Here is a 14633-nt window from a genome sequence, read left to right as displayed (position 1 = left end):
TCAGCACTTTGTCTACCTTGAGGCAGACTGTAACTGCAAAACTTTGTTGGAAAATATGTACAAGAAAATGATTACGAACCTGTAACCAAACACTTTTAATGCTGTTTGAGGGATTCGCTTTGGTGGGATTACTTTTAAAACAGTCTCAGACAGCACTCTGGTTTAAATTAACAAGGTAGTCAATTTAGTTGTGGTCAATTTTTTTCCTGGAGACACTGTAGACTATCTTTCCAAAGAGAAAACAGTATTTTCAAACAGGAATGTTATTTCCCTCTCCTTCTCACCCCCGTGGTCCGCTCTTTGTGAGCCGGTGGGGCTGTGAGCCACAGATAACACAATGCGGATATGACACTCCCTGGATATTCCCTCTGCTTTCACTTAGATTTAGATTAGAATGCTGTAGTAGAATCTCACATCAAGGGAGCTACCTATCAAAGCCTCAACTCAGTCCTCTTCTCTCCCACAGTTTTGCTTTGTAAAATGTTTGGCAAATTAACCAACACCCTGTGCTTTCTCCCCCCTTTTTTCTCCCTTTTCCCCCCTAACAACCGTCTGAATTAGAGATGGCTCTGGAACTATTTTTCCACATTAGATTTCATGCATGACTTAGCAAAGCTTTGATCCATAAAGCACGAAACCTTACATTCCTTAAACCTGATACAACTGTGGAGGTTTCGGAAATATGTAGCCTATTAATACACATTGGAGTGTTTGCATATGAAGCTCAGCAACTATAAAACTACAGTAAATTTAGCTATTTTGTGCCTTTTGTTTTCCTGTGATGTCATCCCCCCCTTTGAATTAGCATGTGATCCATTTATTTTTTTTCTGTGATGTTTAAACATATGGCTAAATATAAATAGACCTTCATTCTCTGTCCGTGGTGCTGAAATAAACACGAAATACTGCACTCTAAGCTGTGAGCAGTGGTGGAAAAAGTATTCAGATCACTTACTTAAGTAAAAGTACTAATACCACACTGCAGAAATCCTCCATTATAAGTAAAAGTACAGAAGTAGCATCAGCATCAACATGTACTTAAAGTATCAAAAGTAAAAGTACTTTTCATGCAGAATGACCCCACTTAGATAGTTTAATATATTCTAAATATATTACTATCTTATTATTATTGATACATTTATGTAAGCAGGATTTTAATGTTGTGAAGATATGTCTCATTTTAACTATTTAATATACTGTTATGAGGTTTAATTGTAAAAAAAAAGCCTTATATATTTAAAGTGACCATGTTTTCATGTTAAATCATGTTAAAATATTTTTAAATATTTGGTTCGATCCCTGACCACAGCAGGGATTGCTCCGGATGCTGCGTTCATCCGTGTGTGAATGAATTCCCAATGGTGGCAGGTGGCACTGGTGTGCCCTGGTTGCCTCGGCCACCAGTATTAATGTGTGTGTGAACAGGTGAATGAGTGTAGTGTGTAGTGTAAAGCGCTTTGGATAAAGCCGCTATATAAGTGCACTCCATTTACCTTAAAATTCTACTTAAGTACAGTACTTAAAGTAAATGTACTTAGTTACATTCCACCACTGGTTGTGAAACATTAGGCATTGTTAATGTGAGAGAGCTATATACATGATAAAACAGTTTTCAGTATTTTAGAAGGTCTTTGACATCATGTCATATTGCCAAAGTCTTGTTTCATGTTTTTTTTCCATTTTGCAATAAGTGCAATAAAGCATAGTATTTGCACTAAAGATGTGCAGGGACATCATTATCTGTCTCTCTTTCTGTATGCAGATAGTAGACTGGAAGTGGGCGGGATTTATACTATAAGTCACCTAAATCGAGCGAATGTTGTATTTTTTATATATAATATTCATTGACTCATACTCTCTCTCTCTCTCTCTCTCTCTCTCTCTCTCTCTCTCTCTCTCTCTCTCTCTTTCTCTCTCTCTCTCTCTCTCTCTCTCTCTCTCTCTCTCTCTCTCTCTCTCTCTCTCTCTCTCTCTCTCTCTCTCTCTCTCTCTCTCCCTCTTATTTATAACCTAAATGTGTTTAATTAACTGTCTGGCATGTGTCAGACAGTTATTGTTGATATATTCTGTTTTGCATTGGAAATAAAAACACTTTACAGGATTTAAAAGATCTAAAAATATATCCTTCAGTTGAAGGTAATTGTCCCAATGATGCAGCGTTTGCAATTATTTTTATTTTGCATGATTTTTTAAAATTAATCAGAAAAAAATACAGGTTGTAAGCTTCATTTTTTATGCATGGCTTTAGGGGGTTTGAAAGAAATCCACCTGTCACACCAGACTTCTGTCTTTCTACTCCGGCACATGTCGCCTCCTCCTACTCAATGTGAGAGTTTCACTAAATGATAGCTAGCCGATCTGCAGATCGACCCAAAAGCCGCGGTTCCCGTGGGTTGACAAAGCGAGTTGTCCGAAACAAGACAACATTCTATCTTGTGGCATTTTATCTATGAATCTGCTGAAGCATGGACATGTTGATCATGTTTTTTTTTTCCCCCCAGTAATAATGAGCACCTTCGGGTAACACAAATATCTGATTCCAGTGACTTATTTGTGCTTTCCCGAATAAAATCTTCAGATTCCGGTACATCCCTGATACTGTATGCACAGCTTTATTGGCCGTTAAATACAGTACAAGAGGGCATGGGGATATGTCATTGGCAGAGGCTATTTGTGGGTATGCAAGAGGAATTCATTGATTCTGGCCCAGTCTCACACTGCCACCTTACATGAATTACAGTATAACCTTGCACACACTCGTGTCTCTGAACATGATGTAATCGACCTATTTTCTGTTACAAATTATCTGCAGGGCCAAAGAAATATCATGCATATGTAGTAAAAGCCATAAACGTGAACCCTCTCTTAAATTTTTAATGGATTTTCTGATTCACTGGAACACAGATATTTTTTTAAAAGAACTCTTTTTTTGTTTATTCTCTAAAGAAGATCCACACCATTTAGCTATACCACAGTTGGGATTTAAATACACTTTTGTTCTCCCGCATTAATTTGTTCGTTGTTTGTTTGTCCTCTCTCCAGGCTAAAGCTTAGAAACCTGATGATATTGGCTTTGGCTGGATTCTCACTTTCTTCCTCCACTGGGAGGTAAACAAGTATAAATAGCTTATTGAGGGGTGAGAATTAAGCAAAAGTGGGAATAGGCATGTGGAAGTTAAATGGTCAGACTTTTCACTGTTTACTTTAACTCTTATTATACTGTATGTAAGTGGTAGTGCGATGGCATGTTTATTTCCTCCTGATATGCTAGTTTCCTTCCATCGGATATAATTTATTGCTTCATTTGAATTATTTTTTTTTTAAAAGCAAAACAGCAGGGGCTTTCAGTATATTACACAGAAGATTGGAATATTATTTGTGTAATTTGATAGCCAACTCAAATAAAGAAAACACGTACTTGGGATTGAAAATGGCAAATTGGTTACATATATTAGCTCGGCCAAAGAAATATAAAAGGCCCTGGCACCTCCACAAGCCATTACCTCGCGAGGACCCAATCACCTCCAATATGGCTGTCATAAATTAGCACCAAAACAAAAGCAAACTAATTTGCTTCTTTCAATCCCCAGCACACATGCTTTCTCTCTTTTTCTCCTTCTTCAGTTTCCTCAACAGCCTATCTTGGAAGAGCCATGAGCCTATCTTGGAAGATTTATGAATATGTTAGAATAGCCTGAGCCAACAGTTTTCAAAGTGGTGAAGTGAAAATAAATTAAACTGGCCCTGTAGGCAAGTCGTGCGGAGAGTGATGAATTAGATACTCATTGCTCTGTCGCTCGATGCCTGTCCCTCTTTTCAAGTGAAAACACTGCAAACATTATGCGGGAAGACAAACAAACATACAAATCAATTAAGTTGTTTTTGATGACATACTTGTTGAGAAATTGATTGGGAGACTAAAGTGTATCAGGAAATACATTGTCCTTGGTTACCAGAGAATAATTTACAGAAGAAAAAAATCTTGGGGAGCAAATGTTGGACGAGCCCAACAATAAACACACAGAGGCATTTTTATTATCTTCTTTCTCTCAGTTGTTCTTCCTCTGCATCTTTCTCTATACTCAGAGATTAAACATAGGCTGTTTAACTGTTTATCTTTCAGAACACAAAATCAAAAAGTAATTTGATAATACTAATCGCACAGTTGAAAAGATTCATTAAAGTTGTTTTTAACTTTGAAATCTTGGTGCTATATCTCATGTCCGATGTACTGACTCACCTCATAGACATCCCCATGTGACCATTTCCTTTATGAAAACATTGGTCCTTCTGCCCGAAGATCTGATAAAGCAGGATCATTCCCATCAAGATAGATGGCCGCACACATTTTTTCACTTTTCTCTACCATTCTGAAAACCCAGTACCCGATGAAATCTTTCCAGGTTGACCTGGAGGTCAGCCTTCAATTGGAAGTGGTCAATCAAGAGTGAGTTTCCATTCGGGCCAGCATGACCATAAATCTCCTTTTCCACTCACTCTTGCCAGCTGCAGGCTGCCATTTCAGCAAGAGCCAGGGTCTTTTTTCTCTCTCTGACAAACTCTGTTTCATCAATTGATTGGGGGTTGCTTTACTTTATTGTTCTTCTGTATTTAGAAAGGCCCTGGCAGTGAAAAGACATATTGTGAATTTGTGGCGTAGATTGTGTTCGCTGTGTACAAAGGCGTCATGTTATTCTCAAAATTAACTTACAGTCTGTTGTTGGTATGCGACTCACATTTACATACGATACCATACCGTATGTTTTGAAGTAGAAAGCATCTGACAGTCCTCTTGTAGCCTACTGGGGCTGCTGCTCCCCCTCAAAACAACAAGCACACATGAAGGATGAAATTAGTTAACATTATTTTATACTTAAATCAGACATTTCTGCAATATTGTATATTGTTCAGCTGCCCGGTATGTGCCAATTTAAAGTAAGTCTTTCCTTGGGATGGGGAGATGTCTTGACTAACAATGAATTAATTAAACTAGAATTTACTGTCACCTGAATGATGCATATTAACTAAACCTAACTTACTTCTGTTCCTTTGATTTTTGATATTTTTAAAATTGTATCTGCTCATATATTTTAATGTGTTTAATGTCTATTTCCAATGCTTTTAAATCAAGAATGAAGACTTTTATTTGATATTTTTTCTTAGATATTTATCTGCTGGTTTTCAATTTTAAAATGTTATATTTGAATGTAATTTTATATATGTCACTTTCCAATTCTTCTAATGTTTTGTGTAAAGCACTTTCAATTGCCTTATTGTTGAAAGGTGCTATAGAAATAAAAATAATCATAAATTGCTTGTTGGAGATTGAGCAGCTTGAAGAGTGACAAATTAAGATAGTTTTCTTCAACACACCACAGAGCTGCTGTTTGTCTGGTTGTTCTTGTAACAAGAGTAATGTCTCCAGTTTTATATTTTACCATATACAAGTTTTGTAATATATCATACTATAGTATATATTATATTTATGTGGACCATGATTCAAACCTGATAACAGCAAGTTTTCTCTTTCATATCTTGCCTTCAGATCAGCAGAAAGGGCTGCAAAATAGTCAAATATCATGTTCGCCTCAATCTTCTTCAATCATGATGTAAGTCAAGGTTGTGAAATTAACCTAAAAAGAAGAAAAACTACCGCTCTCTCAAGATTTGGCAGTCTCCACACGAAAAAAAACACACACGATTTCCCCCAAACCAAGATAGTGGTGATCTTCTGATATCTTGCTGCCTCCCCACATTATAACTAATAATAAATGTATCAATAAAAGGCCATAATCAAACTTCTTATATATTTACCACTAAATAAATGATATACAATATACTCACAAACTATAATTCATATGTGTTAAAAAGTATTTTATTATTAATATGTGTTAATGTTGCAGACAGTGCCTTATATTGACTGTTTTTAATAGTATATAACCACACATACATCTTAAAAAGTGTAATACTTCAATAATCCAATAACCCTAAATGATCCAGCTTGTGTATTTGTGTTACTGTACAAGAGTTTATTTTTGAATCAGCAGATTTTCAGTTTTCACCGTAGTGTACAGCAAACATGTGCCTCCCAATGCAAATAGATGAACATTATTTCTGTATTAAGGGATGTTTGATGTAATTTCTGTGATGAATTCGGGGCTTTTGATCTGAGACGTGTATACAGCACATCTTGACACTTTGAGGGCAGTTGTATCTTTTATAGCTGAAATGGAAATGTCAGAGCTTGTCATACGTCTCTCCAGCCCCCTCTCCGGGGTTCTTGTAAAACATGTGATTTCTGCAAGAGCCTCGCAAAGGGTGTGTATGTGTGCTCGTACGTGTGTGTGCGTGTGTGTGTGTGTGCGTGCATATAGAAATGTGACACTAGTAGAACATCTCACCAGCCGAGGCCCTCCTGCTGCTGCTGTGCTGGGACACATGGCAGCACATGACGGAACAGCTTGATCAGTGCGAGTGAAGCAGGCAACAATCGCCACCACACATATTATGAAACGGGGCTGATAGACACTGTGTTCTTTAGTAAATCAAAACAAAATGACTACATTCAACTTGCAGCACTTTGAGGGCATTACGTCTAAAGAAACAAAGAATAAAATACAAAATTGTACTTTCCCTCCTGTGATTTTGCACACAGGGAAAGGAAAACAAAAGTAATCGCTAACTTACTTCAGCCCCCACTCGACGTGTGTGTCAGTGTCCAGTGTGCGGCACAACTGGCAATAACTCAGCACCATGGAGAGCTCATCTACCTCTCCAGACTGCCTGCCCTCCTCAATCCAGCAATTGCTTCAACATGCAATTTCAGCATTTTCCCTCTTTTCGGGAGGCAGAAGCTCTAAGCCCCGAATGCAGGCATCATTTTTATATGTAATTTATGCTTTTACAGTGATTACTGCACCTGCATCTTTGCTTGCTTTTTGTGTTAACAATACAAATAAGTGGGTCTCTTCTAAGCTAACTCTATATAGAGGTATTGTGTAAAGCACATTGTGTTCTGCAAGTCTTTCTGCTCCGCACAGATAGGGCGCTGTGTAGGACATATGCATATGCAGGCTCTTGTATGTTAATATGTTCTAGGAAATTGGATTTACGACTTCTCTGTTGTTTTGCCGTTTCAAATATATGCATGCCTAAATATTAATGTAGCATGGAAATCCCCCCAAAAAACCCTCAACAAAGCACTCAGGGTTGGAAAAAAAATCATTCTTTATGCTGCACTTTGGACATATTTTAGATGGAAGTATTGATTAGAATGTCCCGAACAGTTATGTTCACACACAGATGCCTAAGAAGGATTGCATGAAAAGAAATCTGACTCCACAGTCATGTTTGAAAACAGTCTGCTGCCCTTAGTGTGCCGGGAACACTTATGATAATCTACGATAATCTACTCAGCACAGACACAGCAACACATTATCCGTTTGAATGCTAAGTACACTTCATTCAGAACTTTAAAAAATGCTAACATATTCTGAGAGCTGAGAATAGCTCCAGTGGAACATGTTATCCTCTGTCAGGCCCAACACACACACACACTGTCAGAGACCTTAAGCGCTTTATGTAAAGAAATGAAAAGTGGATAAATAGCTACTTTAGCTGTACCTTTTTACCTCACAGTTGTGGAAGAGGAGCTGTCGTGTGAAATGGGCCGACGCAGCAAATCTTAAAGCGATATGCCCCTTCTGTTTTAAGTATCTAGGGATCAGCGGTGCAGACTTGGGCAGACCTGGACTGAAGAGAAACAGGCAATCTTCCAGTTCAGAGGTCTTTGGTTTTGTATCATGGCTGCAACGATAACCTCCAATGGTAATTTAATGCCCCCATTCAAGTAATGCACTTTATTGCACCAGTGGATTAAGTAATGATTATTTTGCGAAATTGCGGCCACACAATGGTCAATTAATCTTTAATGAAACTGTAACTTATGAGGCGAAGCGTGGCATTGCAATAAGCATGCAACTGCTTGCCAAGACAGTTACAAGCCTCAGTTGCGGCCTACACTCCCCATCTATCACCATGTAAAAATAGAGCACTCTGGAAAGAGACATAATGAAAAGGCAAAGTCACAGTTGCAGAGTCTCCATTTTTAGCATTCATGGAATGTTTGAGGGCCTATATCCTCCAATATACGTGAAGGAAATATATCAGCCTGTGATGTATGCGGTGAGATTAACTGCCATTTTGAGGTGCTATTTATTTAGAGCTAGCCAGGCATAGGGGTTGCAGGGAATTATGTGCACTGGCAGAGCATGAAGTTGGAGGTTATCAAATGGCTGCACGGGAATTCCAATATGCACCTATTCATTTCATCAGCAACTCTTTAATGACGGCAGGTGCAACTCCCTGCTCCAATACCGAGTGTTTTCTGCAACAAATACCTGCATCAGAGCTGTATAACTGTAGCTTTATAGCCCAATCATTCTCAATGTGTTCACATGTTCCTGCACTAACACAGCAAAGCTAGGAAAGCCACAAAGATAAATGTTGTTACTCTGATTAGTTTCTCATTTCATTTTTGGCCCGAGGGCTCCAATTCTCTTACTCATTCCCCACTGCACTAACAAATGTTGATGGATTTACTTTTATTGCATGACATCATTTTCTACACTGGAGTGGGAGGACAAGACATCAAATTTCCAATACTTGACTACGTGCTTGGTAGTAGAGGAGAGCAGAAGAGGTGAAGTAACAGGAATGAGGAGAGTGATTGATGGAGTGAATGAGAGCCAAAGGATGATGGGGGACGAGTCAAGGGGCATGTGCATGAGTGTGGCGGGAGTAGGAGTGAGCGTAATGAAGTAAGACAGAAGAGATGTGTACAGAGACGGAGTACGAGGTAGAGAGGGAGAGGCTCGGGAAGAGAAGGGACAGGAACACTGAGAGGAAAAGAGTGGAAAACAATAGATCGCAAGAGTGATAGCGCTGAGTTGAATGTCAGCATCCTGAACGATTCCCTCTGCAATCTCCTGGTACCAACACAATGATATCAGAAGAAAACGTGTGGTTGTGCTGATGGTAGAGTTGGGGGTATGAGGTATGGTAAGACAGGAGAGTGAAAGAGGGAGGGCTGAGGCACTCGGTGTTATTGTGCACCCGGCCGCTGGCACCAGCACTGTCAGTAAGCAGCGTTGATCCGTGAACTTGCCATCTGGATTCTCCCACAAATCACATTAAAGTTTCAAGCCCAGGAATACATCAAGCTAAATGAATATTGGATCCAGGGGCCGCAGACAGGCCTGATGGAGAAAAAGCCCTGTGCAACCCAACTCTTTTGTGGTCAGACATGATCCATCCATCCCCTTTACTCCCTCCATCCCACCCTCCTTCTGTTCCCTTCATTACTGATAGGCAGTGCTTCTGATGAGGTATAAAGTTACAAAAGGAGCTACAGAAAGAAGCTTGTTTAGGATAGATAATAGGTGAAAATGTTGATCTTTTAATTCAAGGCAAAGGTAGAAAGTTTGCCTCATATTTGAACTGAGATTATGTACAAATATGCAGCCAAGTTACCAGAAATGGTTGGATGGCTCAAGCAGAAACCAGACTTCACCCTGGAGACCAGTGTTCCTAAAGCTAAAGTCAATTTTGTTAATTTTAGTGGCTTAAAGGATAAAGAAGTGAGCTTGTGACTGGAAGGTTGCCAGTTCAATCCCCAGACAGGCAGGATAAACCTGGGTGGTCTGGAGCAAGACCCTTAACCCCGGCTGTGGAGCCGCTCAGTGGCCAGACTGAGACTGCAGCTGCACTGGGCAGCTGATCACAAAGTCCTGAAAAATAGAAACTCCCCTGAATATCTTCTTGCTCACTGAGTTTTTTTGTTCCCTCCGCTCCCCCGATCAAAGCTGCTATACTTTTAATAAAGCTCAACTCAGATTTCACAACACTCCACTCACATAACTCAAAAAAGGAAAAACCTTGTGAACTCCATTGTGGAGCATTTTTGACAGAAAAATAGTTTTGGTACAAGATACACAAATGCGTTCAAGGTCAGTACCGGTACCACTCACACCATGAGTTCAAAGCATGAACTCGTGCCGAAGCAAGAGATTAGACTACACCCCTATTAACCCCTTAGTGTTTGCCTTTATAGAGGAGTAGGGGTTATAGGCAGTAGACATTTAAGGGGAGATGAAGATTTGAGATGCAGCTCAGCACTTTGTGTCAAGTTTTCCAAGTCATAAATCTCTAATAAAAATCACTTAAAGGAGTACTTCGGCTGTGAGAAAAAGTGAACTGCAATCCAAGTCATTGTGTCTGTCATAACAGAGCTGCCTTGACCGCTGTCTTTAAAAAAATTGACAATGTACAGTCATAGAAAAAAAATATTAGACCACCCTTGTTTTCTCCTTGCTTTGTTGTTCATTTAATGCCCAGTAGAACTAAAGGTTCCTTTCATTTGGACAATTTTTTTCCATGGTTTTCTTGATAATGGTTTTGGTATCAAGAAAACCATATAAAATGGCTAGATATCAGCTCTTAAATTAAACTCCTATGAGCTGTTGTTGTTGTTTTCATTATATTTGTCCAAACAAATGTACCTTTAGTTGTACCAGGCATTAAAATTAAAAAGAAATTGAAGAAAACAAGGATGGTCTAATAATTTTTTTCCATCATCAGAATCACACACATACAGATGAAAAATTAAGAAAATAAAATTAAAAGCAGTGCCAAACAGAAAAAGACAACAAAACTAATCAAATTTAATGTAATAAAAAAAATGATTCCTTGGTTGCTTTCCACCATTGTCTGTTATGAACATTATCGTCACCAACAGTGTTGGGAAAGCTACTTTGAAAGCATAGCTTTGCAGGCTACCAATTACTTAACACTAGAAGAAGTTGAACTACAGTAGAGCTACCCTAGAGAGAATTCTCGTTTGGTTAACTAAAGCTACTTAAAAAAAAGTAGTTCAAACGAATTAGTTAAAAAGATCAAATTGACAACGTTCATATACCTCAAGCTCATTCTGCCTAATAAGTGTCAGTTTACAAGTTCAAAACGTTTTTATCAAGCTTATTATCAATAAAACAGCAACAAAGGAATATAATTGTTTCTATACCTACAGCATGCCTTTTAGTAGTTATATTAATGTTAATTACTTTACTTTAATTGCCCTTTCTTCATGTGTATTTTCCCACAAATCCTAGAAAAAAAGATTTCCTTTATTCACAAATCCACCCACTTTTCAAAAATAAACAGGCTTTAATCTGACAGCATTTTTGTAAACAAATCTGGCTTTTGTCTGACGGATGCCAGTGCCTCAGCATGCCTCCACAGCGGTCAGGATGAAAGAGAAAGGGGGTGTGGGCGGTCAAAGGAGGTTCAATTACTGTAGAACAGATATGGTAAAATAATAATGATTAAAAAAAAAAGTCCTTTTCTTTTTATGGCACAGTGTAAAGTTTGTCGTTTCAGTCGTTTAACTACACAAAAAATAGTATAAAATAATTTAACCACCAATAGTTGAACCACCAGCAGGCTACTGCAATTTGTAGTTAAACTACTAATTTAATTACATATAGTTAATTCCCCCCCAACACTGATCACCACCGCATTGCATTGTGGGATATTTATGCCAGCACAGTGTCCACTGTTTGCATCATTAAATATTTCAGTGGAAATTGTTGTCATACTACCGTTTATACTAAATAACATGTTGGTATGAAGTTTTCCATGCAGCCTGTTCATTGCTCCTCTTCAAAGTCTATCACCATGACGATAATTGTTACAGTTGCCCTTTGTTGAAGAGACAGTTCTCTGTACATATTAAGACCTTTATTCGCTTCTTAATTCCCCACAGTTTTCAGTTTGCCCATGTTGTGGATGATAATGAGCATTAATTGCCACATTATATGCAAAATGAGAGATACCACTCAACTCTGTGAGATGAGAGTGATTCATGTGTACAAGATGAAATTATACCCTCACTTTCATTTCAGTTACATTATGTTGATTTTGCATAAATGGAATCTTATTTTCACCCAAAGGTGCAAATAATACGTGAGCTGAAAAAAGAATGCAATCATTCATCATTCAATAACATGTTATGTTCTGGTTCCTGGTTGCATATTTTCTGCTGAAGCACTGTTTGTGCTCAAGTAAAACCTATTAAGGAAATATTGCCTCACCAAGATGTCGTTTCATACAAGAAAGAAAAAATCTATTTAGTTCTTTTCCAATCCAGTGGCTTGTAGAGCTAGGGATTTCTTTTCCCCGGGCTTGGACTGAAGAGAAAGGCTTTAATGTTAGCTGTTCAAGCTTCAATTCTATGAGATCCCCAGGGTGAGATATGGACTGGCTCGGAGTCTGAAAATTATAAATACCTTGTCAGTGGTGAGAGTGAGGAGGTACTTTCAGCTTCAGCCCCGAATTGCTCTCTAGGTTATGAATTCATCTATTGCCATTAGTGTATAATTAGCAGAATGCTGCAAAGTTGGGTATGTAAACCACAAGAAACTACAAATGGTATCATTTACCGTACACAGTGAAGCACATGAAAATGCTCATGATGGAAACATATTCCATGCTTTAGTAAATCCACAGCACAAGCAAGCAGGCATCAATCTCTGTTATATACATTGTCACGTCACGAGTGACCCGCTAGCGAAGAGACAGCTCAAGTTGAACATAGTCGAGCTTTGAAGCACATCCTTCAGAAAAATGAATGAGTGCTTAAAAGACAAATTGCTCCCGGAAGGGCAGCCTGCCATTTAACCACAGCTTTTCTTATTCTGGTAACATTTTCTTACATATATGTTCACTTTATCTGCGAAGAAACATTGTGAGTAACAATGCACTGACAGTAAACTGACTCGAATTTTTCCATTTCAGTTCTTTTTTCTGAACACATGTAATTACAAAATAGTGAAAAGGCTATTCATGTCACTCAGCAGTTTTCAGATTAATTTTTTTTATCAGGTCATGTTTTGAGATTTTGGTATTAAAAAAATCCATTGTTTGGTGCGCTTTCATGGAAAAAAAACATGGCTGCATATTTCAGACTTAATTTGCCCCCCAATTACTTCACCAAAGAAAACTCTTTCATAAGATTGCAATGTTTTTTTTTTCTTGAAGTGTACTTTATGCCATAATAGACAATAGCGAATTAAAATGCTCTCTGTCGTGTCCCAGTGGCTCACTGGAAAAGCGCATACCACTAAGGCTTAGTCCTTGTAGCAGCGACCCGGGTTCAAATCCAGCCTGGAGCCTTTTGCCTGTCTCTCTGCCACTATCAAATACAGCCGTTAAATGCTCAAAAAATATCTTTTAAAAAAAGCATTCTGTTTCAATAAGGCACTTCATTTATCTTTTCCTTCAGGTCTTCAGGTCATTTTCCCAGATTACCTGCAGGAGAAATTTGTCCAGTCGGCTCTGAGCTACATCATGTGCAATGGAGAGGGAGAGTACGTGTGCAGCAACAACCAGTGCATCTGTCAGTGCGCCGAGGAGTATCCCCAATGCAACTGCCCCATCACCGACATCCAGATCATGGAGAATACCCTGCTGGGGATGTCTGAGTCCTGGGCGTCCTCTTACAAAGACTTTGAGAACTCTGGTAAGACAGAAATTCCTACAATATGTATTTACAATGAAGCGTTATGATAATTGTAGTGTTCTCGTGCAGTTCGTTGAAACTCTAAGTTTAACACACCAAGTTAAACCATTGCCAATGAAGACAGAGTCGTAGTAAGTTTGACCATTTACTGTCACACTTTATTCATTAACATGCTGGTGAAAACTGCAAATAAAGCAATACAAAAGTATTTTAACTAAATATTACAACATACACAGCTGTAAACATGATGCACATTTCTGTCTGCTTGTATATAATTGTAAATGAAAAACACTTTTAACTTAACTTAATTTATCATATACATTCATTTATAAAATCACTTGCTTATATATAAACATGTCGAATAGTGATGGGACGGACTGTGCTTCGGAGTGTGTGTCGAGAAACCCAGGAAGTCTTTTATGAAGCTCGTATCGAGGCTTGTTTCTTTAAGGGCAAGTGACATCTTTGATGACGTTTGAAGCCTCACTGGTTCAGGGAATGGTTTGAGTGTTGGCGTTATACATGAACAATATATAAAGCACAAGGGATCCCCACAAAATTGAGTCCAAGCAAAGTTGCAAAAATACTGTTTAAAAAAAATTAATAAAGTCCTGATCTGGAAAACACTGCCACAGTTTTAACATAAACATCTCATGTCCTATTGGATTTATTTAAACATTGAATGAAATCATACTGACACATTTTTTTGACATTAATAGACTTTTACCATTACCCACATATGAATGAATGAATGAACCACACAAAATCAAATGCAATTGTTCTTGGCAGTGATTATTCCTATGCTGACAATGTTGCAAGACAGCCAAGAGGCCAATCACAAATAGTTGGAAATAGTTGAAATGACAGTAAAAGTTTTGACCAGCAGGGGGGTTTGTGAGCACATGAAGCCTTGAGAAATTAACCTTTTTATGAACCAATTGGATGGAAAGCTTCACTAATGTCAAATGCAAAATCCAACTTAAGGCATTGCCTCTATGATGCTTCAGAGTAGGTGTACAGATTGCTTTCAGAGCATGCAACACATGTCTGCCTTCCT

The 14633-nt window shown here is 38.4% G+C and overlaps 1 protein-coding gene across 1 annotated transcript in view; it reads left to right on the top strand.

Moving 5' to 3' along the window:
* Positions 1-14633, top strand: part of brinp1 (bone morphogenetic protein/retinoic acid inducible neural-specific 1) — a 136404-nt gene that overhangs the window by 100644 nt on the left and 21127 nt on the right. Inside the window, exon 6 of the mRNA XM_059357758.1 lies at positions 13340-13576. Within this exon, the coding sequence (XP_059213741.1) occupies positions 13340-13576 (237 nt within the window). The remainder of the gene's footprint in view (positions 1-13339; positions 13577-14633) is intronic.

This window comes from Centropristis striata, chromosome 19 (genome assembly GCF_030273125.1).
Source record: "Centropristis striata isolate RG_2023a ecotype Rhode Island chromosome 19, C.striata_1.0, whole genome shotgun sequence".
NCBI lineage: Eukaryota > Metazoa > Chordata > Actinopteri > Perciformes > Serranidae > Centropristis > Centropristis striata.
This window is presented reverse-complemented; position numbering and strand designations above follow the sequence as displayed.